The sequence below is a fragment of the Oscarella lobularis genome, chromosome 8, assembly GCF_947507565.1.
Source record: "Oscarella lobularis chromosome 8, ooOscLobu1.1, whole genome shotgun sequence".
NCBI lineage: Eukaryota > Metazoa > Porifera > Homoscleromorpha > Homosclerophorida > Oscarellidae > Oscarella > Oscarella lobularis.
Window position 1 is genome coordinate 157,818 of NC_089182.1, and position 26,063 is coordinate 183,880.

A 26,063-nucleotide genomic window follows, 5' to 3' on the forward strand; every position below is an offset into this window, starting at 1 on the left:
TAGAAGTATAGGAAAGACAAACAAAAACCTTTTAGTCAGAGTGCACACCATCTGTTTTGGCGCAGTCCCAATAAGGAATATTACGGAAGTGAGAGAAGGCCATCAAAGCGACGTTTTCCGCTCCTTTCAAGGTATCTACGGCGCCGATCAATGTCTGTCTATTGTCTATGGAGCGAATCACGATCAACTCAATCTCGTCGCACCGACGGAATTGAAAGCAAGCCAGTGGATCATTGGCCTAAGACACGTCATAAAAAACGCGTCAAGTGAGTCAGAAAAGCGCCGACGGCGAGAAATTCAAACAAACCTCAATTTTAGAAAGTACAAAGGTTGAAGCGATGCAGCTCGCACGAGATCAATATCCTCTTCCTCTTAAATAATTCATCGATTTATTAGCGTTTGTTATCCTAACTCCTTGGGGTGTCTTACGTGGCTCAAGGAGACGTACGAAGCAGCCGATGTAAACGGAGACGGTTCGTTGAGTTTCGAAGAAGTCATGGGACTCGTGCAAAAATTAAACATGGGACTATCGTTGAAGCACGTCAAACAAATTTTTGTTGTAAGAGAGTACGATTTCAGTACGTCAAGGGGGGGATATACATGTTTTAGGAGAGCGATACAAATTGCACTGGAGAAGAGGGCACTCTTGACTTAGGCGAGTTTAGAGACTTCTACAAAGCCGTTTCAACGCGAGATGAAATCTATTACTTGATGATGAGGTAGTATATATTTAAAAAATTAGAAACGAGATCAACTGTGGATCTTAGATACAGTTCGAGTGGGGAAGAACGTTTGACTGCTAAAGATCTCGTGACGTTTCTCGAGACCGAACAAAAGGCAACGATTAGATATAGATATAGCTTCCAATTACTGTTTCTTTAGATGCAGCGTGTCACTACTGACCTGTGCAAACAACTTATTAAGAAACACGAGCCAACGTCTACAGGGAAGAAAGAAAAGTGGCTCGGAGTTGACGGTAAAAGACTCCAATGTCTTAGCACTCTTAGGAGAATTCTCTGTCTAGGCTTTACCCAGCTACTACTTGGCCCTGAAGGACAGGTCTTCAATCCAGAGCATAATCAAGTGCACCAAGACATGACTCAGCCTCTCTCTCACTACTTCATCAATTCGTCTCACAACACGTACGATTTAATTTTTAAATTAAAGGGTAGTCACGTGTGTGGTTTAGGTATTTGACTGGAGATCAATTGCAGTCAAAATCGAGCGTCGATATGTACGTCAAAGTTTTAAAAATGGGCTGCAAGTGTATCGAGTGTACGATCGCATCTTTGCTACTACTGCGTTTTATCTCTTATACCTCGTATAGTGGATTGCTGGGACGGTCCAGAGGGAGAGCCCATGATATATCACGGATACACTCTGACGTCAAAAGTCAAATTCTGGGACGTCATTCAGGCGATTGAAAAATACGCATTCGTCGTCAGCCCGTATACGAAAAAATATAAAGAAGATTTTTATCTATTTATTTATTTATTTCTCTTATTAAAAGATACCCGGTTATTCTGTCAATTGAAAATCATTGCAGTGTTGAGCAGCAGAGCGTCATGGCCAAGCAAATGCGTCAAGTATTTAAAGGTTAATTAATCAACCGTTAGCGTTTCGCTGTGGATAGAGATTTCTAGGCCATCTACTCGACAGCAAACGCGATCCGACCCTTAAATCGCTTCCGTCACCGAAAAAATTACAAGGAAAAATCCTAATCAAAGTAATCGCTACTAAACTCAATGTAAATCGCGCAAAAAGCGCGCCATTTACCAGAACAAGAAACTCGACAACGAGGAAATGATAGACGGATGGGTATCGGACGAAGACGAGGGCAATGAAGAGGAGCAAGACGGCGAAGAAGATACCAAAGAGACTGCGACGCCTGTGCTGCCAGGCAACGGCGGAGACGAGCAGCGAAAGGCCCCCAGTCGTCGGGGACAGTTTCGCCAAACCATGGGGAGGGTATAAGCGTGTTTAGAACGTCTGGCTATATAAGAATGACTGCACGGGCTCTATTATATAGATCTCGCATACTCTCCCTGCGACGTTTCGCAAGACAGCGAAAATCGTCCAAGGTAGAATATCGAGAACTCTTTCGAGAGAGTCGTCGAGAGACGAAGGGGTCAGTCTTCATATATGTACGTACACTGTATCATATAACGAAGCTTTTTCGCTAAGGAATCGGAGCCTTTCGCTATCGAAGAAACGCCGAAGAAACACAAATTGCATCGCGACTTATCGCAACTTGTCGTCTACACGAAATCGACGCGATTTCGCGGTTTCAAGGAAAGTGCCACTTTGAATTATTACGAAATGTGCTCGTTTGCCGAGAAAAAAGCCCAGCATTGCGTCAAGCCGGAGTTTGCTCGCCAATTCGTTCGGCACAACGTTTGTCATTTGAGCCGAATTTACCCAGCCGGATATCGCATTTTTTCCGGTAATTACAACCCGGTTGAAATGTGGAACAGCGGATGTCAATTGGGTACAAATCAAACTTTTTTTCCGACGTCTCTCATTTACTAATTATTTAATTCTTAAGTTGCTCTCAATTTTCAAAACAACGATAAGAATTTGCACGTCAATCAGGCTCTATTTAAAGCGAACGGGAATTGTGGCTACTTTCTGAAACCGAAAACCCAGCGAATCGGTTAGAATTTTTCACTCGGATCTTTAATAAATAAATAAATAAATAATTTTGATTTATACTGAAAGAATCGACTGGGTTTGACCCGCACACTAAAACGACTCTACCACAAGTGTCGCCTATTCTGCTCGCAATCAAAGTAGTGTCCTTATTATAGACAAGTATTAAAGGCTGAACTGGGGTTTCATGCAGGTTATCAGTGGTCAACAATTGCCCAAACCGAAAGGGGTTGAAAAAGGCGAAGTCAGGGAAAGAACGAAGGATGATTAATCATTTATTCTATTTTTTCTACTGTAGATAATCGATCCCTACGTCAAGGTTGAAATACTGGGGCTTCCAGCGGATTGCGCCGAAGAGAAAACCAAATTCATAGAGGACAATGGTCAGTGAAAAATTAAAATTATTTAGCTCTCTTTTCTCTTTCAGGTTTCAATCCGGTTTGGAACGAAACCTTCCTATTCAACATTATCATGCCGGAATTGGCCATTATCCGATTCGTTGTCATGGACAAAGACGTCGTAAGTGACGACTACATTGGCCAGGCAACGTTTCCCGTGAAAAGTCTACTCCACGGTCCCTAGTCTAACCAACAGAACCAAAACTCAATATCCTAATTAATTTATTACTTAGGCTATCGTCACATTAACTTGGAAGGCGAAGGAACTGATCTGGCTACCATATTCGTTCATATCGGCACGGCAACGTTTGATCCGAGCAAAGCCCCAGTAAAAAATGCACTCAGGTCTCTATAGCGATATCATTTCTAACGGGTTACGTTCAGAAACGACTCGGACACGTGGGCAGTTTCTTGAAAACGCTTTGGGCCGGAAAAAAGGTACGAAACCGCCTATGATTAGACTAATCATTTATCTGGTCTATTAGCAAGCATCAGTCAATGAAGAAACAGGTTAGACCAATGTTGAAAATAATTGTAATTAATTAATTAATCAATTTTCAGAAAATGGACAGGTCAATTAGGATAGAGGTCATTTCAATTGACAGTGTATCGCGACTGGTGTCGCAACAGTGTCCGTACTTTTGTTTGTAGTGTGTGTTTAGGAGAATGTCGTTAACGCGCGCTAACTGCAATGTCGTCTTGTCTTTTTCGCTCGGGAATCGCTCGTTTAGGCGGCGTACCGTGGTCGCACGCCCGTGCAATCGTTCCTCGAATGATCGCCACGACGAACGAAAAGTCTACGAGCGAGCCGGAGCGTCAAAAAGCGACGAAACTCTCAACGAAAGATCGCCTCAAAGTTCTCGTGCGCGATTACGGCTCAACGGTCATCGTTTTCCACACAACAATATCTCTAACATCGCTGGGGCTCTCCTACCTACTCGTCTCTCGGTACGCGCCTCAACGAAACACTTTACACAACAAATAAACGCATAATGATTATCGAAGGGGTATCGACGTTCAAGCGCTGCTAACGAAGATGGGTTTCGAGCAGAAATCGGCTATTGCTGCCGGTGCCGGCACGTTTGCCGTTGCTTATGCCTTTCATAAGGTCTTTGCACCCGTTCGCTTGGCAATTACAGCGGGAGCTACACCGCTTATAGTGCGCTATCTGAGAACGCGCGGTTGGGTCAAAATGCCGATTGCCACGGCAACGGAAGAGAAACCGTAGAGAAACTCTGTTAGTTGCCCTTAGGTGAAATTTATACAATAAACATGTCCAAATGACACATAACGATTCTTCTACTGTTTTGCTGGCGGGTGTCTCAATCTTTTGGGCTTGTCTTCCTTTCTGAGTCTTTTTACGAAGCCCAGCTTGCATTGGTCATGCATACCGTATCTAATTCATGCGAGACGTTAGTCTGTTGCTACAGTCTCGTTCGTTTGCACCTACTGATTTATTCTCGCATTGTCGTCTGTTAGCTTTTGGTTATTATAATAGAGCCAGTACGTTTTCCATACGTATTTCCTGAGGAATCCGATTGCCTAGTCTATTCTCTCTAGGGGAGGGATGTGGGAGTGCGTTGCTTACCACGATATTCGTCGCCTGTCCCCAGCTCTTTCCGATTTCAATGCTACTGTCTGTCGAATGACTTTCTTCAGTGTACGCACCGTAGCTCCATGAGAAACGACTATAGCTGCAAGACAACGGTGAAAAACGGAATTTTCTCCTATTTGCACTTACGAATCTCCTCCCCGTCGTATTTTACGAGCGTTACTGCCAATGCCTGACCGCTTGATAAGGCGACAAAGCCTTTCGCTTCGTCTAGAGTCACGTCTTTCGGTAGGTCTCCCAAATAGGGATCCTCCTCAACGATTTCGCCTAGTTTGCTTTGAAACGTCTTTTTAGCCTCGTCGTGTCGAATAGGAAGACTGGACATGCACGACAACCGAACGAGAAAACGACAAACGTGTCCGTGACGAAAGCAAACGTGCGCTAACAAATCAAAAATCAATTATTGACTTATTGTAAAAAAACTTTCCAGCCGGGCTTCCTTGCGGAAGCGTAGCCAAATACACAGGAGTTTCAGCACCTGCAAAAATAATTTTCTTAGTGTAAAGAGCACTCATTAATTTAGACTTTACCTTCATCTGGTGATTTGGTAGCACCGGGTCCACTCATTTCAGTTTTCACCCAACCAGGACAGCACTAGAACAAAATCTGAAAATATTCTTGTAATTAGACGACGACTCACTGTATTAATAAGAATATCTTCTTTTCCACTAAGAGCCGCCGCATCTTTTGCCAAAATTTTTGTCAACGCATTTAGACCAATTTTGGTGGTATAGTATGCTAAGACAGACAGAATACAGCTATTTATAAAAACAAAATACTTCTCTAACCGGATGACTCTGGAGGCCAACCTCTTTCAATATGTACCCCAGCTTCCACGTCCCTAAGTGCATCAAATTAATTATGTGACTTGACAAACTTTGAAACAACTCACTTTACAAACTGATTCATCAAGTCTACGAGTTCGCTTTCTTGCAAAGAGTCAGACGCAAATTTTGCCTTCAGAACAGTGCTCTTCAGTTTTCCCAATTTTCCGAGCTGAGAACTAACATTCACAACTCTAAAGGAAAGAAGACGTCTTTTCTAGAGACTGAAAAACACTCGAGCAAACCGAGAGTGTGAACGAAGGAAAGGCATCAAGGCTTTGGTTAGATTCAGAACAGCAGTAAAATTCACCTTGACCGTTTCCCGAGCTTGCTCTGGAAGAGGAACAGTTGAGGCCGTCTACATAAACAAATCAATAAATATATTTATAAGCGAGTTCCGTCTAATAAATAACCTTGTACAAAACTCCAGCATTATTAACTAGAACATCGACGCCACCGTAGTAAGATACAACGTGTTTTCGAAGCAATTCAATGCTCGACTCGTCTGTCACGTCCAATTGATAGAATTTTATCTAGATGAGACATCAGTTTGAGTCCGTGTGACAATCATACAACTGACCTGTTTGAGTCCGCTTGCATTGAGCTCGCCTGCGGCTTTCTCGCCGAGTTTGCTATTCCTAGCTGTATGAACAATTTTATTTTATTGCAAATATCTCTTATCGACGTCTTACCTGTAAGGAGAACGTCTCCGTCGAACGCAGAAGCGAGGGCTTTGACAATCGCGTAGCCAATGCCTCTGTTAGCGCCTGTGATCTAGATTCAACTTTTTTGTATCGCGCTAGAGAGAGGATGCCTCTTACTATTGCCACTCTGCTCTGGCTGCTCATTTACGGAGCTTGGAGGGATATACAGGGTTTATCCGTAGTATGGCTTAATTAAGTAGCGCACGCTAGTATTTGGCGGAGCCAAGACGCGATAAAGACCTGTATACTGATAATAAATAAATACCCGAGTCCCTCAATGATTTCGCCTAGTTTGCTTTGAAATATCTTTTTGGCTTCGTCGTGCAAAGAACTAGACATGCACGACGACCGAACAAGAAAAACGCGACCTTAGCTCGTGTCCTTGACGAAAGCAACGTGCGCTAACAATCAAAAATCAATTATTGCCTTATTGAAGAAGAATTTTCCAGCTGGGCTTCCTTGCGGAAGCGTAGCCAAATACACAGGAGTTTCAGCCCCTGCAAAAATAATTCTCCTAGTGCAAAGAGCACTCATTAGACTGCACCTTCTTCTGGTGATTTGGTAGCAGTGGGTCCGCCCATTTCAGTTCTCACCCAACCAGGACAGCACTAAAAGATATCCTAAAAATAGCTCTTATTTTTAATTAAACGACTCACCGAATTAATAAGAATATCTTCTTTTCCACTAAGAACTGCATCTTTTGCCAAAATTTTTGTCAATGCATTTAGACCAATTTTGGTGGTAGAGTATGCTAGAAAAAGATATAGGATTCAGTTATTTCACAAAAACAAACACTTCTCTAACCGGATAACTCTGGAGGCCAACCTCTTTCAACGTGTACCCCAGCTTCCACGTCTCTAAGTATCAAATTAAGTAACCTAGCAAACTTGGAAACGACTCACTTCACAAACTGATTCATCAAGTCTACGAGTTCACTTTCTTGCAAAGAGTCAGACGCAAATTTAGCCTTCAGATCATCGCTCTTCAGTTTTCCTAATTTTCCAAGCTGAGAACTAACATTCACAACTCTAAAAGAAGACATTTTCTCAACAGAAAAACTTGCAGCAAACACGTGATCAAACCGAGAGTGTGAACGAAGCAAAGGCATCAAGGCTTTAGTTAGATTCAGAGCAGCAGTAAAATTCAGCTTGACCGTTTCTCGAACTTGCTCTGGAAAAGGAACAGTTGACGCTCTCTACATAATAAACAAATCACTAAATTTATAAAAGTGAGTTCCGTCTAAATAACCTTGTAAAAAACACCAGCATTATTAACTAGAATATCAACGCCACCGTAGTGAGATTCAACGTGTTTTCGAAGCAATTCAATGCTCGACTCGTCGGTGACGTCCAACTGATGGAATTTTATCTAGACAAGACATCAGTTTGAGTCCCTCACGTGATCATGACTTATACGTACCTGTTTGAGTCCGCTTGCATTGAGCTCGCCTGCCGCCTCCTCGCCGAGTTTGCTATTCCTAGCTGTAAAAACGGTCTCATTTATTGCAAATATCTCTTCTCGATGTCTTGCCTGTGAGGAGAACGTCTCCGTCGAACGCCGAAGCGAGGGCTTTGACAATCGCGTAGCCAATGCCTCTGTTCGCGCCCGTAACCTAAATCGAACCTTTTAATCATGCTAGAGAGAGAACGGATAGAGTCCTACTATTGCCACTCTGCTCTGGCTGCTCATATTGGAGAAGAAAAGACGCGATACGAACCCGTATACACAAAATACCCCGGGGGTGCTAAACGGATCATTCAATACTTCATATCAGTTACATAGTTCAACACGAAAATCAACGCCTTCGGATTCGTCGAATCAGCAACGACAATTTCCTGCCCATCGTCCAACTCCAATTCCTTCAACGTAGCCTTCAAATTGGACCTCGTCGCCTTCTCAATGTGCTCCACAGTCTGCATATAGAGCGTCTTATTCTTCCCCTTCACGACGGTCGTCAGAGACGGCGCTTTCATCTGATAGGCGACATTTCCCGTCAAATAATCGACGACGTCTTGCAGGGTCGACGTCTCGTGAAACGAAAGCGGTTGCGGACGAACGCTACAAGCGAGACAATCGTCCTTCCGCTCCACTTCAAACGCATGCGTATAAACGCCACACGTGTCATTAAACATGACGTAATTATTCAACGGTAGACAACAGCTCGTCGCAATCTTGAAAACCTCATTGGCGCAAATCGACGCAATAACGGCATTCGTCGACGCAACAGCAGGAATAATATTCTTAATAACACCCTGAGTTAACCTATAGGTGACCCCGGATATCCGATACTCCTTAGCCCGTGAAAGAGCCTTGGAATAAATCCAATTAACGTGCTCAGGATCATCTCCATCTATAGTGACGTCAGCCCCAAAGGGCCCCTCCTGAGGCCACAAAAGTATCCTCGCATACTCGATACAATGTTCCGGTAAGCGAGGCGTGTGAGCGATCGTGCAAAGAGGATAAGTGACCTGAGGCGGATAAAGATCCAGCGTGCAATCGACGCACGCCGTCATGCCGGGAAGTATGAGTCGCGCGTTGCCCTTAAAGCCCTCCGTTCCGCCGTCGACAAGCGGAATAATCGACGCCGGATCGACGTCATTCGTTACGGCATCGTAACGTAGGAGACTGATTAACATTCCATTGATCCATCTTCGTGGAACGATTGCGTCGAGACCGCAGACGATTATGTGGAATTGGCGGTAGAAATCGGCGCCGAAGTCCTGGATTTTTGCAAAATGCGCCGTCACTTTCGTCGTTGGGACGCGTTTTTCGATGAATGACGCTGCGACGACGGCTTTTGCTTTTCCGACGTCCGATCGACGGAAGAGGAATTGGCGATTGAGATTTGAGACGTCGATTGTGTCCATGTCGATTACGTCCAAGTGGCCGAAGCCGGCGAGGGCGAGATCTTTGAGGAGCTCGCAACCGAGACCGCCTGCGCCGATTACGAGGATTCGGCACGTTTCCTGCAGGAAATCTATCGTGTCGGGACTCGCTTCGAAGTCCGGATGGCTGTAGGGGCCGCTGCGAGTCAGTAGGCGTTGGACGTCGCGCCATTTCGAGGCATTTTCGTCGATTTTCTCTCGTCGCTCCGCCATCTTTGCTAGACGCATGCGCCGCACAGTTGCGCGCGACGTCAGGTCGTCAGAAAGCGAGCACGTGCGTCACGCGAGCGACAATCTTTACCTTTTACGGTCACGCGTCGAACCGCGAAATTTCACACCAATTTGCAGCTGGCATTCCGAGCCAATCAGAACTCGACCTCCTCGTACATATAGTCGTGCACGGCGCACACAATTCTTTGCGTAACCTCGTCGTCGCTCCGGATGCAGTACAGTCGGTTAGTCGTGGAATGAGAGCAACAAGTCGTCGCCCACAACGTCGCTCCCTGGGACAACGATGGCGCAGTGATTGCAGGTCGCCGCCGCTTCTGCGCGCGCGGTTCTAATCCCTGTAGGGGCTGCGTCATCGGTGCGCATCCAGTCGTCCCGCTCTACTAGCTACACCACCTGTAGCTTGTACAACACGGGGGGTTGGCGGCGTCGGCCGGCTCTTCATCTCCACGCCGACTACACGACTGTCATTCTGATCGCGGCGGGTGCGACAGCTCCTCTGCGGCAGGGCTACGACTGTCGTCAGGGTCCGGTCTAGTTTTAGGGCCATCTTCCCTATGCTATGATCGGCTCATGGGCTCATGCTGCTCATGGGTGAGCGACCCCTTCGACACTGGCTCCATTCTTTGCGGCCTCTCCAGCGGTGTGAGCCCACCGTCCGTATGGAGGCCTAAAAAGCTAAGTGTACAATACAGAACGAGCACGTTTTCGTCGCTATCTTTTTTTAGGATCTTTTACTTGACACCAGAGACGAAGACGTCGACAGCTGTCATCAAAGTGTTTGGTGGTTTGTCGGACATCCTATCTTCACGTGACCGGTAAGCGAAACCGCGTAATTCTCTTTGATGAAGAACAAACTGAACACGACGCCCTTGTAGACCCTGAGAAGAAAAGACAACGGAATCGCAGTTTTGCTTTGCTTGTAATAAAATTTTTAATATATCTTGCACACTTAACATACCTTGACCAATCATATTCGTTCGCGGTTGAACCACGTGATGACGCCATCATGATGGCGCTTCAGTACGAAGAACCGTCAAAATCATATTAGAGGATGCAGACAAACAACAAGGAATTCAATTCAGCTCACAACGCGACTTGTCTCTATAAACTATACGTCCTTTAGGCATTGACGAGAAAAATTGTCGTCAGCGCCACTAGTTCAATTTAATTCCAACTCTATCAGACCACTCCCGTATCTGCGCTTTCAATTCAGACTGGGGAACGACCATGTCAATAGTAAGAGGCGATCGATTGAAGGGATCAGTACTATCGCTGTAACAGTGGGGGGTACACATATACCTCAAACACGTGGCTTTCCCTTTTTACCTGAGAAGATGTCTTTCTATTGTTGACCTGTCCACGATGTTTCCCGAAGACGGTAATTTGACTGGATCAAGCATGATTTCGTCTGTAACCGGGTCCTTGAATTCATCCGGAGCCTAATGGAGATGAATTCAAAAAGAAGTTCATAGGGTTTTTGGCTGTACATTTTGCTCGGCCTGATCCCTTTCTTTTTGAAGGTCGAGAAACGCTTGAAGACGATCTTCTAAGCGAGTGAGATCAATAGCTAAATCGCCCCTCTCAATTTTACTATCAAAACAGAAAATAAATACGGATTCCATATAAAAATTTCTTACTTCAATACACGTCTTGCTTGGAAAAAGAGTTGTGGACTAAACGAGCGTCCGTCTCTCGGAATAGCGGCGCAAAAGTCGTCTTCCTCAGCAAAGTGTAAATAAATTTCGACGATTTGTATCACGAGGTCGCGCGGTTTAAAAAAGAACTTGTCAAAATCACTGACCTTATAGAAAAAAATGCCTAGAAGCTACCATCCCTTTTTTAATTAATTAAGATCCTACTTTAAGGGCTCCCATCTTGGGACCAACAAGCTGAACCAGAAAATAGTTGAGCATGGCGACGACTCGATCAACCATCGATGGAAGAACAAACGGTCTGAAATATCAAACGTCGTTCTGCAGACAAACAAATTCGCGCGCCAATTTTTACCGCTTTATAAACTCCGTGATGTAGTGCAAGGCAAGGACTGTTTCATTAGCCAAGAAGTTGTGAGATCGAGCCATTCGTTCGTTAAAAGTGTGACTCGTTTCGCGCTATGTTATATATGTATCGTTTTGAGGCGGACTAATGCTTGTTTTACCTCTTCTTTGTCGTCTTCAGACAGACTATCCCACTCTCCCCTCTGTTTTTCCTCTTCTCCCTCTTTCACTTTGGCCAAGTACTTTGACAAGAGACACTCTGAGGCGCTTTTAATATTTTAATTAGGCAATACCTGCAGAGCTTCATCAAGCAGAAAAATGCCATCATTCAACAACATATTGACAAATTTCAAAAATATTGGAGTAGTTGAAACCAAGGAATGCTGCTCAACGGCCTTATAAAAATATTAGAAAAAAAAGGAACAGAATGAGATCTAGAGGCTCACCTCATCAGCTAACTCCAAGAGACTCGCATGATAGCGAGGAATTTTCACAATGTGTTCTAGAATGTTATACATCGGGTAACGATAGCCTAATTGGGAGGTCACGTTAAAAACGTCAATTCGCGCGGGAATTCATTCCTACTAAATTTCTGTTCAAATTCCGACGCGCTACCGGTGAATTCAATGTCCACAAAAACGTGAAGCAAAGAGCGACCGAGAAATTTATGAGCGAAGGAGTGCTCCTCAAACAAACGACGTCTCTGCTCCTAAACAAATATCCCAAATTAAAAAGCATGTGCTGTGCGAAAAATCTATACTATTACTGTAGAAATAGAGCTGGTTTGTTGCTGTACGCTGGGAGTTTTAATTACAGGTAGCAGGTGAGTCAACGTTTCAGCAAGATGCGCTCGCAAATGAGGATTTTTCACGAGCTGATCGCTCCTGAGAAAACAGATCTCTAGCCTAGTCTATCTCTCCTACATTGTGACCCACCCCATGAAAGTAATAATGCATCTTAGAATGTCGCGCAAGGCCTCCCCATTCTCTTCGAGAGACGCTTCGCTAAATTGCCTATAGGATATCTTTAGCTAAATGACGGCACGCTTAGCTGTCACATACCTCACAAATATGACAAAATCAGCAACGGAATCTAGAATGAATTCGGGTACGTGAAACAGAAGTCGACTAGCCTAAAATAATCAATTGGAAATCAATCAATCAATAAAAAGACAATATTTACCTTTCGTGGAGGTGGTACAGTAACCGGAGTTTCTTCTACTGCCAACGCATCATTCGTTGCCGTGTGAACCAACCAGCGACACGTCGCTGAGTAGAACAACAAAATTTCACGAACCAAGTCCGGACTAAGAAGTTGAGTCTAAAGAAAAGACTTCGATATTTGATCGTAAGTTTCTCCATGGTCGCTACTTTGTATGAGATCTGACGTGTCATTGCGAATTCAAATTGTTCGGCGAGTTCTCCGTGAAAACCGCCTGATTCTTGGTAGAGACGTTGAAGCTAGAAAAAGACGTCTTTCTCAATCCCCATATAGATGATTCTCTCTATACCTGCGATAGTGATCGCATCAACTGCTTATACTTTGAAAAAACGGGAAAGATTCCTTGAAAACTCAATCTCAAAACCCTCGCAATCATTTAATTATTTCTCTCTACCCAAGTGCAGTGCGCGATGCGCGAGGAAAAATATCTGCGTCGAAAGAGAAATATCGGTTTGATTGACGACGACAGAAGAGAGAGGATTATCAGGCTGAGCCGAGAGCTTCGTCTCCTCTGCCAATCCATTGATGTGAACGACTCCGTGAACGCTCAAGGGACACGAACAGTATTTCGGATCGACTTGAAACAATTTCGACGACGTGGAATTGGCAAATGGGCGAGCGAGTTTAACGACAAGCGAAGACAAATTCAGAAAGAATCCGTCACTCGCATTAAATTGAGCAAAAACCCTCTGCACATCACTCATCAACTTCAAAAGTAATAAAATCAATAAAATAAGACTGAGAGCGCAAGTGGACTCTATACCTGATTTTTGCTTGCGTTGTCTCTCAAGCAATTAGACAACCATTTCAAAGTGATAAGCCTCGTTTCAGAATGTTTTAAAAAATTGTGAAAAATCTATAAATTATTAATAACACGTGATATATATATACATAGTATCTCTTTTCTACCTTATAGGCAATAGATGTAAGAGTAGCCATTTGTTGTCTAAGCGTATCCTGAGTTGCTTCCATATAGGCCAGACTCTGCTCCGAAGGATTATGAAAAAACGCCTGGGAAAGAAAAATAGCAAAAACCCGCTCACTTAATCACTTAACCAACCGATTGAGTAAACGCTTCCGGAATGCACGTGGCACTGAGAAGACGACCCAAAAACGTCCGCACCTCATATGATTTTCCGTTCACGTTCGGACCAGAAAGACGCTGTCCAGCCATGTTAAAAGTTTCGACAACAAACGGGAACCATTGATTGCTCATAGACAATATTTTCGCCGTGGAAACTTCTTTGGATAGGCAGTGAAGAGCGAGCGCGTAGACGCGCATTTTGGGGTACGTTTGAAGGCTCAGTTCTTTGGTCTGCTGCACGAGTTTGGTGAGGAGAGGAGCGACGAGTTTTCCTATTGAATCCTTGTTCTGTTTGAAGACTTCGTCAAAGAATGACGTCGAAGGAAAGTCTATGAAGAAGTAGTCATTTTAGGTAATATGTATTGGATTAGAATACCCAAAGGATTTGTCTCAAACGTCGAGAAAAACAAATCGACGAAGTCCACGTGGTAAACCACGTTTTCGCGGATCAACTCCGGAGCCAATACGCACGTGCTAATTAACCTCATTAATTATTGAATATATAGATAAACTCTAACCCTGTATATGTAGCAATGATTTCTTGGCACTTTCTAGCTACAATCGACGCTCTCCAAAACTCCGAATGATTCTATTAATTAATTAAAAAATCAAGATGAGAATTTTTTCGGTGTCGCTTTTTTGTCTCACCTTCCAGCGATTGATTTCCCCCTCAGCTCGATCGTAACATGACGATAAATATTTTATAGGCGACTTTTCAGTAATACATGACGAATCCGAGTCTCTAGCCCTCTTTTTCCCACGAATATCGCTCTCAAACACGTGGTCTTTGGGATCAGTAAACAGAAGTCTTTCCAAAAGAGCCTAAGATTTTTTTTTTTGAATTTTTCACCAGTGGTCTAGTCTATTCTAATACGTCTTCGATGTTTTCGCTTGTTAGAAACTGCGATTTGTTTTCGGCTGTTATTCTCACGTGCAAACGGCGAAATCGGGGTTTCGGGGAGAGAAGGGGATTCTCGTCCTCTTTTCCTCCGAGAGTGAAGCCGAATATGCGTTCGTAGACTTCGTTTTCGACTTGACGTCGATCTCTGAGCCTAAAACGCGGCGTTTCGGCTTCCTACGATGACGTTCGTCGACTCCTCTTACTCCGAATCGATTAGGTCTTTGGTGAACTCGAAGCAGTCCGTCGGAGACTGCGAAAAAAGAGAGAAAGGATTCTCGTCGTCATTCATTGCGTCTAAAGCGCGCTAAGATGGCCTTCAAGTGGCCCTGGCAGTACGACTTTCCTCCCTTCTATACGTACGTACGCAGAGCTGACAGCTTCAATTGAACCCTTATTTGTTTCGCACAGTCTTCAACCGAACGTGGACACGCGAGAGAAGCAAATCGACGGCTGGTGCAACTTAGTTCTCTCCTATCATAGGAGCAACAAGCTTTTCAAGCTCGATCTCAAAGAAGCGAGCGCGAGCCCACTTTTTAACAACAAAAAAATAAATCGGAGATTATCGGAAGAAGCGATTCTCCTCGTACTCGAAACCCTGAAAAATCGAGGTAGAAATTTATGAAATTTATAGACATCGTCCGTCTAACGTACGTTAGGAAATTTGGAGTGGATGGACAAGCAAAAGGCCCAGTGTCTCGTCCTGTGGAGAACAATCGACGAATGGGCTAACATCATACACAAATGGGTTTTTCAAGAATACCTGATTTGTAAATAATTATCTAATTATTGATTTTTCCTCTGAGGTGTGTGACGGCGGATTAAATAACACAATCTGCACTGTCTTTGAATTGCAGTCGGGCGATGATACGACGTCACAAGGTAATTTAATTACTGTTTCATCTGCTCTAAATTCGATTTTTAATTAAAGAATTTCATGGTATTGATTTGAACGTTTTACACCGTGCATTGAAACTTTTGGAAAAACAAGGAAAAGCTGAAATCATTTCCGGATCGGCCAGCGACGGTTCGGACGCTGGAGTCAAGTTTTTCTGAAAGCATCGACTTTTTCCCCTCCTCTGCATATCTCATTAATCTGTCATACTTATATAAATTTCAAATAAAAATTGAGTGTGATGCATCTATCTGAAGACGTCGGGGACTTTCGTTCTTTTCGCGGCGGCGCACGTCTTGGGTCTACGCGTTGTCACAGCGACTGGACAATGCGCAGTCGCCGGAGTGGGAAAGGGAGCACTTGCAGGTCGCCCTGACGCCGTCTGATCTCCGTTTTCAGTTAGGGAGTGAGTTGAAAGAAGGCCGGATGACTGGCCAGTAGCTAGGCTGACTTCGGAGAAGGACTTCATTTGGGATTCAACCAGTGACTGGATACGAATTTATTGATTAAAAAAAAAGATTAATGATTTAGGGCTTGCCTGCATTTTCTCTTCTATTCTCTTCACTTCCATTTTCTTACGGTCACCCTCATTAAAACAGCGAAGAAACATGCTATAGAGTTCTTACTTGTAATTGATCCCTGTGCACTTCTAAATGAAAATAATCCTCGCACTTGGATATATACTTCTGCCTTCAATGTAACGTTAGAGCGAATGAGGTGTCGTTGTGATTCCGTAGGTGCCTACCTTAGTTCACTATTCTCCTTCATTAGAACGTGAATACGTTCCTGATATTTCATATCGAATTGAGTAACCTATAAATCCAAGCAACAAATACTTTAAAAAAATTAACAATTTCTCTAGCAAACCTTGCTATCAAAATTCGACTCATATTCAGCAAGCTGGGTTTTCTAGAGAACGTTCATTTATTTCATTAATTCGTGGGTAGAAAATCAAGTAGCTACAGCTTCTTTTAATTCGGATTCCAAGCGTCGAATCTTCTCCTTTTGTTCGCTGAGAATCGCCTTCATCTCCTCGTTTTGAACCCGTAAAGTCTACGAAAAATAATTCGCTGGAGAATCACACGTGACGTATGAGCAACTCCACCGCGACTTCAGTCGACGCCTTTTCCAATTTCTGTTCAATAACAACGACTTCTTTACAATTTTCTTCCAACTCCTAGAAAGAAAAGATATCCCCCACCCCTCTAGGAATCGCTACTAAAAGAGAATCACCGTTATTCGCTCTTGATGGCTTGCTTTCAACTGAGCAATTTCGTCTTCGTGCTCTATCTTCATTGACGCTCTCAACGCCCCCTTTTCTCTCTCCAATTTCAAATCTAAAGGCAGGTGATTGGATTGGGGAGAATCCCATCAGTTCCACACCTGCTTCTGTCTTAGTTCTATTGAGTTCTTCTTGGTGCGCGGACGCCATTTCTCGCTCTTTCTTTGCCCACTTTTTCTCGAGAGTTTCAGTAATATTAACCTAGGCAAATAGTCAAAAACGTGAAATCGATACATTCAACCGACTTTAAACGTATCAAAAGCCTCTTTCAAATAGGAAATTTCTCCACTGAGACGAGCTAAACAACAGATTCATTCCAAGAAAAAATATCTTGCAAGTAAAAATCACCTTGCACACGAGCTGACTCAAGCGTTTTATCACTCATCTAGAGAAAAAAATCGTTAATTTCCATAGAAACCCACGTTTCTCTATAAGCACCTCATTGCGATGAGCTTCTTTAATCGCCTCTATTGCTTCGTCTTGCTCTTCCTTAATACATCTAGAAACAGAGTGACTATAAGTGGTCTTTTATAGAAGTGCGCTTACTTTAATTCGGTCAAATGATCTCTCTCGGCTCGAGCCAATGTCTCCTCCAATTTTCGTCTCTCCTAAATCAAACGATGACGTCAATTCTCACGGGTAAAGTCGTGTAGCTACCTTTTTGAATTCTGCCTTGAGCTCGTCTTTTTCTTGGCTAAATGATATAGCTAAAGTGGCCATATCTTCTTGAGCCTTCGCTTCAATTTTATCTCTAAAGAAATAATCTATTTCCGGGTATTGCCTCATTGAAAAAACGATACCTCTCCTCTTGAGAATTTCTCAACGCTCTAATAACAATAATTAAATATAATCAATCAATTGAATGCACTCACCTCTGCAATGACATCATTTCCCCAGAAGAGGCTATCAAAGATTTCGTTGACTAGAAAGAACAATACCGTAGTTAATTAGTTAATTAATTAAATAAAAACGAATTCTCATCCCTACGTCAAATTTTGAATCAAAGTCAGCTCGACCGTCAGGAAAAAATTTATTTGTAAAAATTTTCATTGATATTTTAGTATTGCTTCTTGTCAGAGTATAAGACTGAGTATCCCCGCCACTAGGCTGATCTCGAAACTAGAAAATAAAATAGTAAAGCCAAGGGACCTCCCCCCCTACTGGAAGCAGCACTTTAGCAGTCAACGACGATTTGGCTCGTTGCGAGGAAGGACGAAAATTGAAACGAGATTGAATAGTCGATCGACGTCGACGAGAAGAAGAGCCAAAATCGACTCGTTTCGAATACGTCTCAAATGATTTTCTTAATAATTAGGACACATAAAAAGATATTATTCGCGAAAAATAGCTGAATACCCCACGGAAACGTCATTTCTGCTCGTCCCCAGCTCCGATTTTCTCGATGCAGCATTCGGAACGGACGGTGCACTTCTAGAGAACGAAATCGACGATTTATATCGCCATCGATTCCGCGATTCAGCTCACCGAGGTCTCTCGTGCAATTTCTTCTCGCCTGATAGCGTTCGAACGACGTTTATCGACGATCGAATCGATTCTCCGGAGGCGACCGGTGCAAGTCGATTCGAACGGCTGATATTGTCGTCGTGCTCGTTTGTCCACGCCTGATGCCCATGCAAACTCATCGAGACAAAGTGTACGTTGGGGACAACAAAAACAGCGTATCGGCTTACGGGAGCGCGCGCTAATCGAACCCGGAAGTCCTTGAACTCGTAAATTGACCTTAGAAAGTCTATTGGCTCAGTAAGGTCAAACGGAAAATGGAAGACGCTCGTTCGGTTTTGTCGTCCTACAAGGGTACAGCGTTTGAGTCTATTGCTGGGCCGCGCTTTTCTATTCCGCTGGATTCTATAATTCAATTGCAACCAGTTGCCTATCCAACCGGACGGCTATGCGGTGACAGCCTCCATCAGGTTTCTGGTAAAGGGATACATGACGACAAAAGTAACAAAAAATCGTCCTTCTGTCCATTCCTAGTATTACCTCTCAGTGTACGTATAGACTCTAGATGGTGGGTTGCTCCCAGCCCAGGTGCCAATGTTGTCATTGGACTCTTCAATTGTTTAACAACAGAATATCTCGAACTCAAGAACGGCGAACTAAAAACGGTTCAAATTGCCATCATGACGACTTTAAATTAATTAAAATTATTTCTACGACAGGTTGATTCTATTAACGATGACGTATGGTTTCGAGCGGAAAGTGACTTTTCTAGAACGAATGGAATTCGACTTAAATCGGAATACAAACCGTTCTCTTATGTTTCTATTAACGACAAAGGGCTCCCAGATAAAGATGACAGCAGCCAGAAAGACTTTGACCCCCTCTATTCAATCTTTACTTGGGTATATTCAATCTTCTCTAGAGTCTCGGCTAAGCGATGCATTTTTATACAGAGTCTATACTTGGAGTCAAATACCACATATCATAGTGGTAACATTACCGTCATATCACAATCGCTATGCTACAATCTGGCTATACTGAAACACACTACAACGCTTCTCAAATGCAAAGGCCGCGACGATGACGTCAAGGGTAGGAGCAAGACCATATATACTAATTATTGATTTCCGACGCAGATGACATTTTCATACATGAAAAAAAGTCCGGCTTATACGCGTTTGAATCGCTCGCATTTCCAGGCCAATTTCTCACCGTGCGCGGCGAGAAAATATTTGCAGTAAAAGCAACTTCAAATTTATTATTGGTAGACTAATTATTAATAATTAACTCTATAGGGTCCCGAGACTGCCCATTCCTATTTCAGACTGTTTACAGTACCTCATGAATCAGTATCAGCCAGCAAGTTCGAGTCATACGCAGTGATGTCAAACGAACACAAATTCGACTTTCTCGCCGTCGTCGATTCGAAGCGGCGAGGCGCTGAATTGATACTGACTCACGATCCTGTGAACTGTGGCGGGAAGTGGCTGTTTCGGAAGGAAAAGAAATGAGTAGAAATTGCACGAACTTGGAACTCTTAGTAGATTGTCTTTTTTTCGTCGCTGAACTGCTTGATAACTTGTGTGCGCGCGTTTGTATGTACGAGCTTACCGTGGCGTTATACAGTGTGTCCTTTCGACGTTCTCTCGCCGCCGAAGGCCCAAAGTGGTTTTTACGCATGTGCGAGATTCTACACGTGGTTCACCATGTCCGACGCGCCCAACGAACTAAACAAGTCCAAAAAACACAGGAAGACGTGTTTTTCGACCTTGAACTCATTTCGCTCTTCGGAAACGCTCTGCGACGTCGTTCTTTTGCCGTGCGCTGATGAATTAGTCCGCATTCCAGCCCATCGACTCGTCCTCGCGATCGCAAGCCCTTATTTCCAAGCAATGTTCACAAGCGGCATGCGGGAAAGTCACGAATCGATCGTCCGTCTTCCCGACGTCGAACCGGGGGCCCTCGAGTCCCTCGTCGACTTTTGCTACACGGGAAAAATTCAAATCGATCATTCGAACGTCGAAGCAATTTTCTCGGCTGCACATCGATTTCAATTATTCGACGTCGTCGAATTTTGCGAAGAGACAATCACCAAACGCGTCAATAAGACGAATTGCCTTTTTTGGGCGAAAATCGCGGATCAGTACGACCGCGAAAAGCTGAAAACGATTTCGAATCGTTTCGCTGCATTCAACTTGATCGAGATGATTGATGACGCGGAATTTTCAAATCTCCCGGATAACGTCCTTGCCGAAATATTGGCTTCGGACAATTTAGCCGTCGACTCGGAATCGGAAGTGATATCGATAATAGAAAAATGGATTAGTCACGACTCGTCTCGCGCCGACGCATTGAAACGCCTATGCAAATCGTCTCGCTTTCGTTTTCTCTCCGAAGCCGACTACGAGACCTTGCAACGATGGGAAAACGATTCCGGCCGTCATTTCATAAAGAAATGTGAGAAAAAGTCGTCGACGGCTATTCGCACGGGAAAAATATCCCGTATTCTAGCTATATCCGGATCTTTCCCGCCGTCCGGTCCTAGAACATTTCTACGCAGTGCTGAGTGCTATTCCCCGACGACAGACACGTGGGAAGATCTTCCGCCACCGAACATCAGCCGCCACTTCATGGGAGTCGTAAATCTCGACGAGAGCGTATACGTTTTGGGAGGCATATCGTTGTTCCGTAATACAACGAAATTCGTCGAGAGATACGATACTGGCGAACGTCGTTGGATAAACGACGTTCCGGCAATGATTCGAGCTAGACGCGGTAACGCCTATGTTGCACACCGCGGATCCATATACGCATTCGGTTCTTATGGAGAGGATTGCGGAATGTCTGAGCGCTATGATTCCGTTGCCAAGACGTGGCGGGAAATCGAGCCAATTCCCAATTGCTCCCGTGACGGTGTATGCGTAACTGGCTCCCTATTGCTCGACGAACAAATCCTCGTTTTTTCGGAAACAAAGGCAACGATTGACATATTTCGCAATAGGGATTATGATATTGATCAAAGACTGAAGCTCCAACGCGATCCGCGCGATGAGCTCTTTGGATGGGCGAAGGCTCATTGCGTGCACGCTTACGATCCCGCGTTGGGACGCTGGAGCGAAGACGAGCGATTTTCGTGCAGCTATTGGAACGGCTTTACGGTTGTCAATGGACGATGTCTCTATCGCGTGTCCAAGCGCGACGTCGAGATGTTCGATTCGAGAGTCGGCAAATGGACGGGATTTGGCGTTCCCGAGCATTTGAGTCCGTTCGAAATCGACGTCGTTTCCGACGATGCGAAGTTGTACGCGGTCACCGGAAGTGCGACGGGAGACGACGACTTCTATGATCATTGTCGGAGATTCTGTTGGTTGGATTTGCGAGTTATGAAATGGAATGATGGACCTTCACTCCAAGAACTGCGTTCTTCTTGTGGCGTCGCAGTACTCTAGACTGATTGGCATTATTAGGTAGTACACTAACTGATGTATGTATGTACGTTTTTGTGTTCATTTATCCAGTGTCTCGTCCACTAAGAAAAATAAAGCTATCAGAGCAAGCATCACCCTTTGGGTGAGGAAAATGAGATTAAATCGTTTTTTCTGACCTCGTCGCTTGTTACAATACGTGATCCGGGGCGCGGGTAAAAGGTCACGGCTTCAAATGAATGAAAGACGATGGAAAAATCGCCTAAATCGGTTGCCATGACGATCGTAAATTCGCAAAACGCGTCAAACTTCACTAGAACGTCCTTCTTCGACAAACTCCAGCCGCGATACCATCCTAACAAAGAGAGAGAAAGAGAAAATTGAGTGAGGCCCCCTTTGGGAAACACAAAGCCGCACTGTTACCAATAGATCATCTGCACGGTTTCGCCGAACTTGAGCGTGAGTTCTCGATCGCTTCGCGCTTCGTAGTTGTAGATCACTGCAAAAAACGAGACGGATGTGATCGGCGACTTCGAAAACGGTCGATTCTTCGTCTACGCGACGCTTCGCTCTTCTTTGGATCACGTGTTTGTTCCTCGATGTCCGGGCGTTCGACAACAGGCGATCTGCGATAATCGACGCGAAATGTAAGATAAAACCGTGAAGAAGAAGGACGGCGACCACGAGGCATTGTACGCCATCTTGAACTTGAAGCGTGAAATCTTGCATCATTTCCTGCCAAAAATAGAAATGCTGACTACGATCATGATGTAATCCGTAGTCTAAAAAGTCGCACCTCATCGAATGAGCCAACCAGAGCGCTAGATGAGACCCACGTGACCGCAACGAACCAATGAGAGCGCTGGGTGGGGCTTACGGCGTTCAAAAGCAAAGCGCACACAGATTCTCCTTCAGTTGCGGCTTAGGGTGGGTGCGGCGCGGAGCAATCTGCGTCTCATCCTTGACGGACTGGCTCGGGAGCTTCGACGAAAGGCAGTCTGGATCGTCGGATCAGCGTGGCCCACGGATTAATCCCGTGCCGGAGCCTCTAAGCAGGGCGATGGGGGGCTTCGGCCTCGGTTCACGCACTGAGCATAATGATCGCTTACATGTCTTATTGTTGCCAAACGAGCACGGCCTGCGTTAGGCAGAGTGGGCACGGCTCGGAGGGGGTGTCGCAAGCGGTCTGGTTGCCGGCACTTTTCTCACCAACTGGCACGATTAGATTGCGGATGATCTGGCTCAGGAGAATTCGATCTGGGCATTGCACGTCTTTCCTGTCGACTTCTACAAACTGTGGTCAGCCGCTCTCCACTCCTCAAGCCCCGGTTCTTCTCATTTCCACATACCGAAGGGTTTGATACCAGCGCGCCGGGGATTCGGTATAAGGGGCCGTTTCTAGCGTCCAGGCGGGTACTGGTGGGGTGGCCTATGAGGTCGCAACTCGCCCTCACTTTTTGGAAGGGAGTCATCGCTCTGCGAAGACTTCCCTGGGTTACGAAGCGTCCGAACCTCCACGTGGTGTAGCCTGGGTTGCGCTAATACGGACGCATTGGAAAAAGGTACGTACAACGATTATTTGACAGTAACTAATAGGTATTTTCTTCTAGGTCGCGCGCTCAAGGACGAAGAGAGAAGAAAAAACGATCGTTCGAAGACCCGGAAGAACGATGGATGACGAAAAGACAGAAGGAAGGATCGAAAAATACAGTAAAGACGTTAGATTAGACTCTGGCATGATTGTAGTGTAAAATCGCGTGTGCATATGTACGTGAAAATAAAATGTCTGCAGTTCGTACTTGTACTTGTACTCGATTCTCGCTTAGCCTGCGCTCTAACTAGACGGTTTTCTGACCGAATGAATCACTAAGGAGGCAAAGGTAAGCATTATTGGAAGTTCGTTTCACGCGATTCGTCAAAGACAATCGCTCGTATTAGCCTCGTAACTGAAATCGAGGCCCGCGCTTTCGTTTTGAGACCTAGAGGCTTCGAAAAGGCAGCGGGGCTGGTAAGAACATCAGCGAAGACAAAATCTAACTAAACCAAGAGTAGGGAAAAGAGAAAAGTCGATGGGCATGGATGAGCACCAGGGCTGTCTTTTATATGTTTGATTCGAGAGTTGGCGAATGGACGGGCTTCGAGCATTTGAGTCCGTTCGAAATCGACGTCGTTTCCGACGATGCGAAGTTGTACGCAGATTCAGTTGGTTGGATTTGCGAGTTATGAAATGGAACGATGGACCTCCACTCCAAGAACGGCGTCTTCTTGTGGCGTCGCAGTACTCTAGATTGATTGGCATTATTAGGTAGTAGTAACTGATGTATGTATGTATGTATGTACCTTTTTGTGTTCATTTATCCAGTGTCTCGTCCACTAAGAAACATAAAGCTATCAGAGGTGAAATTAAATCGTTTTTTCTGACCTCGTCCGCTTGAGATGCAGGCATAGATACTAATATCTATGATACGTGATCCGGGGTGCGCAAGCATAACTCCGTTTCCGGGTAAAAGGTCAGACGGAAAAAAATGTCTGGAGAGGGTGTTTGCGAGGTTACACCACTGTCGGTAGCAGCCAAGGTAGAGAACTCTTTAGTCTAACAAAAAAATTGCATGAAAACTCTTGATTTAGGCTGTAAGCGATATTCCGCAGGGCTCACTCGTCGAATTCAGGCCACATGCCTATCCGGACGGTTTGCTCTGTGTCGACGACGAGAAGAATGTCTGTGCAATATGCAAATGCAAATCTGGCGATGATGAGAAAAGAAAGAGTCCGTTAATTAATTAAAGTTTAATTAAAGCGAGTCTTTTGTACGTGAATACAGTAAAAAACGCTATATGGTTTACTGATGCTGGCGACGGTGAAGGCATAGGACTCGTAAATCGCTCAGAATGCGGACGTCTCGTACTCCGTGTCAAGGAGGGCAAACTAGAAACAATTCCCATCGTAATTCACGATCAATTCACTGATTACTGATTTGTACATTACGGTTATTGTAGGATACATACGATGATGTAGAAAGTTGTTTTCGAACGGAAGTTGTACCCTTCGAAAGAAAGACGATTCGACTTTACTTGGAATATCCAACAGGACTACATCCAACAACAAAATATTACGTAACCATTAAGGAAGACGGGTTTCCAGGTTGTGCTAAGAGCGACGACCCCTTTTTTGAACCCACCCATTCCAATTTTACTTGGGTACAATACGATAATGCTACCACCTAATTAATACTATGTATTATATATATACAGACGCTAACGGGGGACAATGATACGTCTTGGGCTAATGAAAAAATTACCGTTCAGTCACGATTAGAACTCTGCCATCTGGCTATATGCAAAGATACTGTAAAACTTATTGAAAGCTTAGAAGGAGTCAAGAGTAAGTGTGCATGCATGACTTTTGATCATGACTGCTGTATTATTAAAACATTTAGTCAAAATTCACAAAGAAGATGGGGGCTTATACACCTTTGAATCGACTGCCAATAATTTTGAAGGTAGCTTTCTGAACGTGTGTATTGATGATGATGATAACAAGAAAATATCTGCGGTAAGTCATGATTTTTCTCTGTTAGACTTAGGCTACATGACAATTGCTCTAGGGACCCAAGACTGACTACTCCTACTTCAGGCTGTTTAGACTATCTGATATGTCCATCGTACTGATGTCGAACAAATACATACTCACCTTTCTCTGCGTCAAGAAAAGGGATCAATCCGAGGTATTGGATTTGACAAACGCTCCTATGAACCCTGACGCACAGTGGGTATTTGAGGAGGCGACAGAATGAAGAATCATTACTTGCACCTTGACTCATAAACTCTGATTGATGTTGTGTAAGTGTGAGTGTGTGAGTGTGTGGATGCATAGATACCAAGAAAGAAATGATGCCCTTTCTACGCTATGACCCTAAGAGTCGTGTCTCTCACGGCATGTGACGGTGCAATTGCTGAGCGTAATCCTTTACGTTGTTGAAAAAATTGGGCAACATTTTCATTTGCTTGCCAGCACATAGCTGAATGCAATTTCTTTCTTCGGCGTCGATGCTGCCTCCGCCGCCGCCGTCGCCGCTACGGCGATCTTGAGCTTCGTCTCTGCACGTCTTCACGCATCGTTCAAAGCGCTCCTACATATATCGTGACGTCATATGGCGAGGCTAGATGACGCCTTCGTACGAATAACATTTGCGCTTGCTGGTTCGTGTATTGTTGGGCTTGGGCGACGGGCGCCGAACACGCTTCGATGCATCGTTCCATATCTTCGCGAGATCCCGTCAAGTCGCAGCACTTTGCACAGCACAAGTAGGCCGCTTTCTTGAGAAGATAACGTCCAGACGGGCGTTAGCGCTTGCAGGAGGACGATCGTCGCGATTCTTACAATCAGAGGACGGATCGTGGACCGTTCGACATCGTTCGTTTGGTCATCCATTGCTGCCAACAGCTTTTGTTGACTATCTTCTACGACGTCCATCGTTTCGTTTGGAGGCACGTGGCG

General features: G+C 44.5%; 12 protein-coding genes and 3 long non-coding RNA genes across 15 annotated transcripts; 6 read left to right on the plus strand and 9 right to left on the minus strand.

Annotated features, from left to right (window-relative positions):
- Positions 1–402: 402 nt before the first annotated feature.
- LOC136190660 (1-phosphatidylinositol 4,5-bisphosphate phosphodiesterase eta-2-like) lies at positions 403–3,738 on the plus strand. The gene is made up of 21 exons (XM_065978888.1): positions 403–559; positions 610–719; positions 768–837; positions 883–976; positions 1,025–1,142; positions 1,190–1,275; positions 1,328–1,448; positions 1,511–1,596; positions 1,644–1,726; positions 1,780–1,968; positions 2,030–2,128; positions 2,185–2,488; positions 2,546–2,653; positions 2,719–2,789; positions 2,843–2,893; positions 2,948–3,032; positions 3,077–3,223; positions 3,281–3,375; positions 3,432–3,485; positions 3,533–3,557; positions 3,609–3,738. The coding sequence occupies exons 1-21, from the start codon at positions 497–499 to the stop codon at positions 3,626–3,628; spliced, it is 2,079 nt and encodes a 692-aa protein (XP_065834960.1). The 5' UTR covers positions 403–496; the 3' UTR covers positions 3,629–3,738.
- Positions 3,739–4,266: 528 nt separating this feature from the next.
- LOC136190688 (U11/U12 small nuclear ribonucleoprotein 25 kDa protein-like) lies at positions 4,267–4,984 on the minus strand. The gene is made up of 4 exons (XM_065978926.1): positions 4,789–4,984; positions 4,636–4,741; positions 4,498–4,572; positions 4,267–4,443 (listed from the first exon to the last, which is right to left on the minus strand). Exons 1-4 carry the CDS (start codon positions 4,982–4,984, stop codon positions 4,347–4,349), a joined length of 474 nt encoding a protein of 157 aa, XP_065834998.1. The 3' UTR covers positions 4,267–4,346.
- A 35-nt stretch (positions 4,985–5,019) lies between these two features.
- LOC136190683 (carbonyl reductase [NADPH] 1-like) lies at positions 5,020–6,449 on the minus strand. The gene is made up of 10 exons (XM_065978918.1): positions 6,305–6,449; positions 6,176–6,257; positions 6,064–6,125; positions 5,897–6,016; positions 5,729–5,841; positions 5,552–5,677; positions 5,448–5,500; positions 5,300–5,397; positions 5,190–5,253; positions 5,020–5,137 (listed from the first exon to the last, which is right to left on the minus strand). The coding sequence occupies exons 1-10, from the start codon at positions 6,329–6,331 to the stop codon at positions 5,049–5,051; spliced, it is 834 nt and encodes a 277-aa protein (XP_065834990.1). The 5' UTR covers positions 6,332–6,449; the 3' UTR covers positions 5,020–5,048.
- A 29-nt stretch (positions 6,450–6,478) lies between these two features.
- LOC136190684 (carbonyl reductase [NADPH] 1-like) lies at positions 6,479–7,948 on the minus strand. Its single transcript, XM_065978920.1, has 10 exons — positions 7,850–7,948; positions 7,718–7,799; positions 7,607–7,668; positions 7,436–7,555; positions 7,270–7,382; positions 7,090–7,215; positions 6,992–7,044; positions 6,844–6,938; positions 6,732–6,795; positions 6,479–6,684 (listed from the first exon to the last, which is right to left on the minus strand). The coding sequence occupies exons 1-10, from the start codon at positions 7,874–7,876 to the stop codon at positions 6,596–6,598; spliced, it is 831 nt and encodes a 276-aa protein (XP_065834992.1). The 5' UTR covers positions 7,877–7,948; the 3' UTR covers positions 6,479–6,595.
- LOC136190665 (NEDD8-activating enzyme E1 catalytic subunit-like) lies at positions 7,876–9,296 on the minus strand. Its single transcript, XM_065978893.1, has one exon. It carries the CDS (start codon positions 9,283–9,285, stop codon positions 7,945–7,947), a length of 1,341 nt encoding a protein of 446 aa, XP_065834965.1. The 5' UTR covers positions 9,286–9,296; the 3' UTR covers positions 7,876–7,944.
- A 1,028-nt stretch (positions 9,297–10,324) lies between these two features.
- Positions 10,325–14,796, minus strand: LOC136189869 (ubiquitin conjugation factor E4 A-like). The gene is made up of 25 exons (XM_065977895.1): positions 14,710–14,796; positions 14,480–14,657; positions 14,254–14,427; positions 14,124–14,194; positions 13,982–14,079; positions 13,582–13,934; positions 13,431–13,532; positions 13,285–13,377; positions 12,916–13,228; positions 12,811–12,863; positions 12,671–12,760; positions 12,483–12,620; positions 12,362–12,432; positions 12,236–12,313; positions 12,067–12,184; positions 11,886–12,009; positions 11,747–11,832; positions 11,594–11,695; positions 11,462–11,542; positions 11,311–11,414; positions 11,163–11,256; positions 10,941–11,104; positions 10,791–10,893; positions 10,630–10,742; positions 10,325–10,575 (listed from the first exon to the last, which is right to left on the minus strand). The coding sequence occupies exons 1-25, from the start codon at positions 14,793–14,795 to the stop codon at positions 10,458–10,460; spliced, it is 3,105 nt and encodes a 1,034-aa protein (XP_065833967.1). The 5' UTR covers position 14,796; the 3' UTR covers positions 10,325–10,457.
- Positions 14,788–15,644, plus strand: LOC136189871 (vacuolar protein-sorting-associated protein 25-like). Its single transcript, XM_065977897.1, has 5 exons — positions 14,788–14,862; positions 14,915–15,114; positions 15,163–15,251; positions 15,310–15,385; positions 15,435–15,644. Exons 1-5 carry the CDS (start codon positions 14,816–14,818, stop codon positions 15,557–15,559), a joined length of 537 nt encoding a protein of 178 aa, XP_065833969.1. The 5' UTR covers positions 14,788–14,815; the 3' UTR covers positions 15,560–15,644.
- On the minus strand, positions 15,609–18,364 carry LOC136189870 (flagellum-associated coiled-coil domain-containing protein 1-like). Its single transcript, XM_065977896.1, has 20 exons — positions 18,166–18,364; positions 18,037–18,111; positions 17,854–17,983; positions 17,668–17,799; positions 17,553–17,602; positions 17,481–17,507; positions 17,338–17,431; positions 17,227–17,288; positions 17,119–17,179; positions 17,029–17,065; positions 16,926–16,978; positions 16,782–16,881; positions 16,632–16,735; positions 16,504–16,575; positions 16,362–16,451; positions 16,266–16,307; positions 16,144–16,211; positions 16,025–16,088; positions 15,937–15,972; positions 15,609–15,885 (listed from the first exon to the last, which is right to left on the minus strand). The coding sequence occupies exons 1-20, from the start codon at positions 18,321–18,323 to the stop codon at positions 15,646–15,648; spliced, it is 1,695 nt and encodes a 564-aa protein (XP_065833968.1). The 5' UTR covers positions 18,324–18,364; the 3' UTR covers positions 15,609–15,645.
- A 46-nt stretch (positions 18,365–18,410) lies between these two features.
- Positions 18,411–19,780, plus strand: LOC136190020 (uncharacterized). Its single transcript, XM_065978099.1, has 6 exons — positions 18,411–18,642; positions 18,700–18,806; positions 18,861–19,043; positions 19,095–19,233; positions 19,278–19,378; positions 19,437–19,780. The coding sequence occupies exons 1-6, from the start codon at positions 18,459–18,461 to the stop codon at positions 19,650–19,652; spliced, it is 930 nt and encodes a 309-aa protein (XP_065834171.1). The 5' UTR covers positions 18,411–18,458; the 3' UTR covers positions 19,653–19,780.
- Positions 19,781–19,815: 35 nt separating this feature from the next.
- LOC136190019 (kelch-like protein 17) lies at positions 19,816–21,603 on the plus strand. The gene has a single exon (XM_065978098.1). The coding sequence runs from the start codon at positions 19,848–19,850 to the stop codon at positions 21,588–21,590; it is 1,743 nt and encodes a 580-aa protein (XP_065834170.1). The 5' UTR covers positions 19,816–19,847; the 3' UTR covers positions 21,591–21,603.
- A 21-nt stretch (positions 21,604–21,624) lies between these two features.
- Positions 21,625–22,268, minus strand: LOC136190021 (uncharacterized). Its single transcript, XR_010670498.1, has 4 exons — positions 21,990–22,268; positions 21,881–21,921; positions 21,746–21,828; positions 21,625–21,670 (listed from the first exon to the last, which is right to left on the minus strand). It is a non-coding gene; the product is annotated as an uncharacterized lncRNA (long non-coding RNA).
- A 782-nt stretch (positions 22,269–23,050) lies between these two features.
- On the plus strand, positions 23,051–23,362 carry LOC136190072 (uncharacterized). The gene is made up of 2 exons (XR_010670507.1): positions 23,051–23,128; positions 23,177–23,362. It is a non-coding gene; the product is annotated as an uncharacterized lncRNA (long non-coding RNA).
- LOC136190073 (uncharacterized) lies at positions 23,264–24,521 on the minus strand. The gene is made up of 4 exons (XR_010670508.1): positions 24,223–24,521; positions 23,989–24,159; positions 23,907–23,939; positions 23,264–23,849 (listed from the first exon to the last, which is right to left on the minus strand). It is a non-coding gene; the product is annotated as an uncharacterized lncRNA (long non-coding RNA).
- LOC136190070 (uncharacterized) lies at positions 24,051–25,547 on the plus strand. The gene is made up of 7 exons (XM_065978143.1): positions 24,051–24,142; positions 24,195–24,333; positions 24,388–24,509; positions 24,563–24,763; positions 24,818–24,947; positions 25,003–25,118; positions 25,171–25,547. Exons 1-7 carry the CDS (start codon positions 24,092–24,094, stop codon positions 25,357–25,359), a joined length of 948 nt encoding a protein of 315 aa, XP_065834215.1. The 5' UTR covers positions 24,051–24,091; the 3' UTR covers positions 25,360–25,547.
- LOC136190071 (protein FAM136A-like) lies at positions 25,357–26,058 on the minus strand. Its single transcript, XM_065978145.1, has 3 exons — positions 25,947–26,058; positions 25,745–25,882; positions 25,357–25,695 (listed from the first exon to the last, which is right to left on the minus strand). Exons 1-3 carry the CDS (start codon positions 26,037–26,039, stop codon positions 25,495–25,497), a joined length of 432 nt encoding a protein of 143 aa, XP_065834217.1. The 5' UTR covers positions 26,040–26,058; the 3' UTR covers positions 25,357–25,494.
- Between the last annotated feature and the right edge of the window lie 5 nt (positions 26,059–26,063).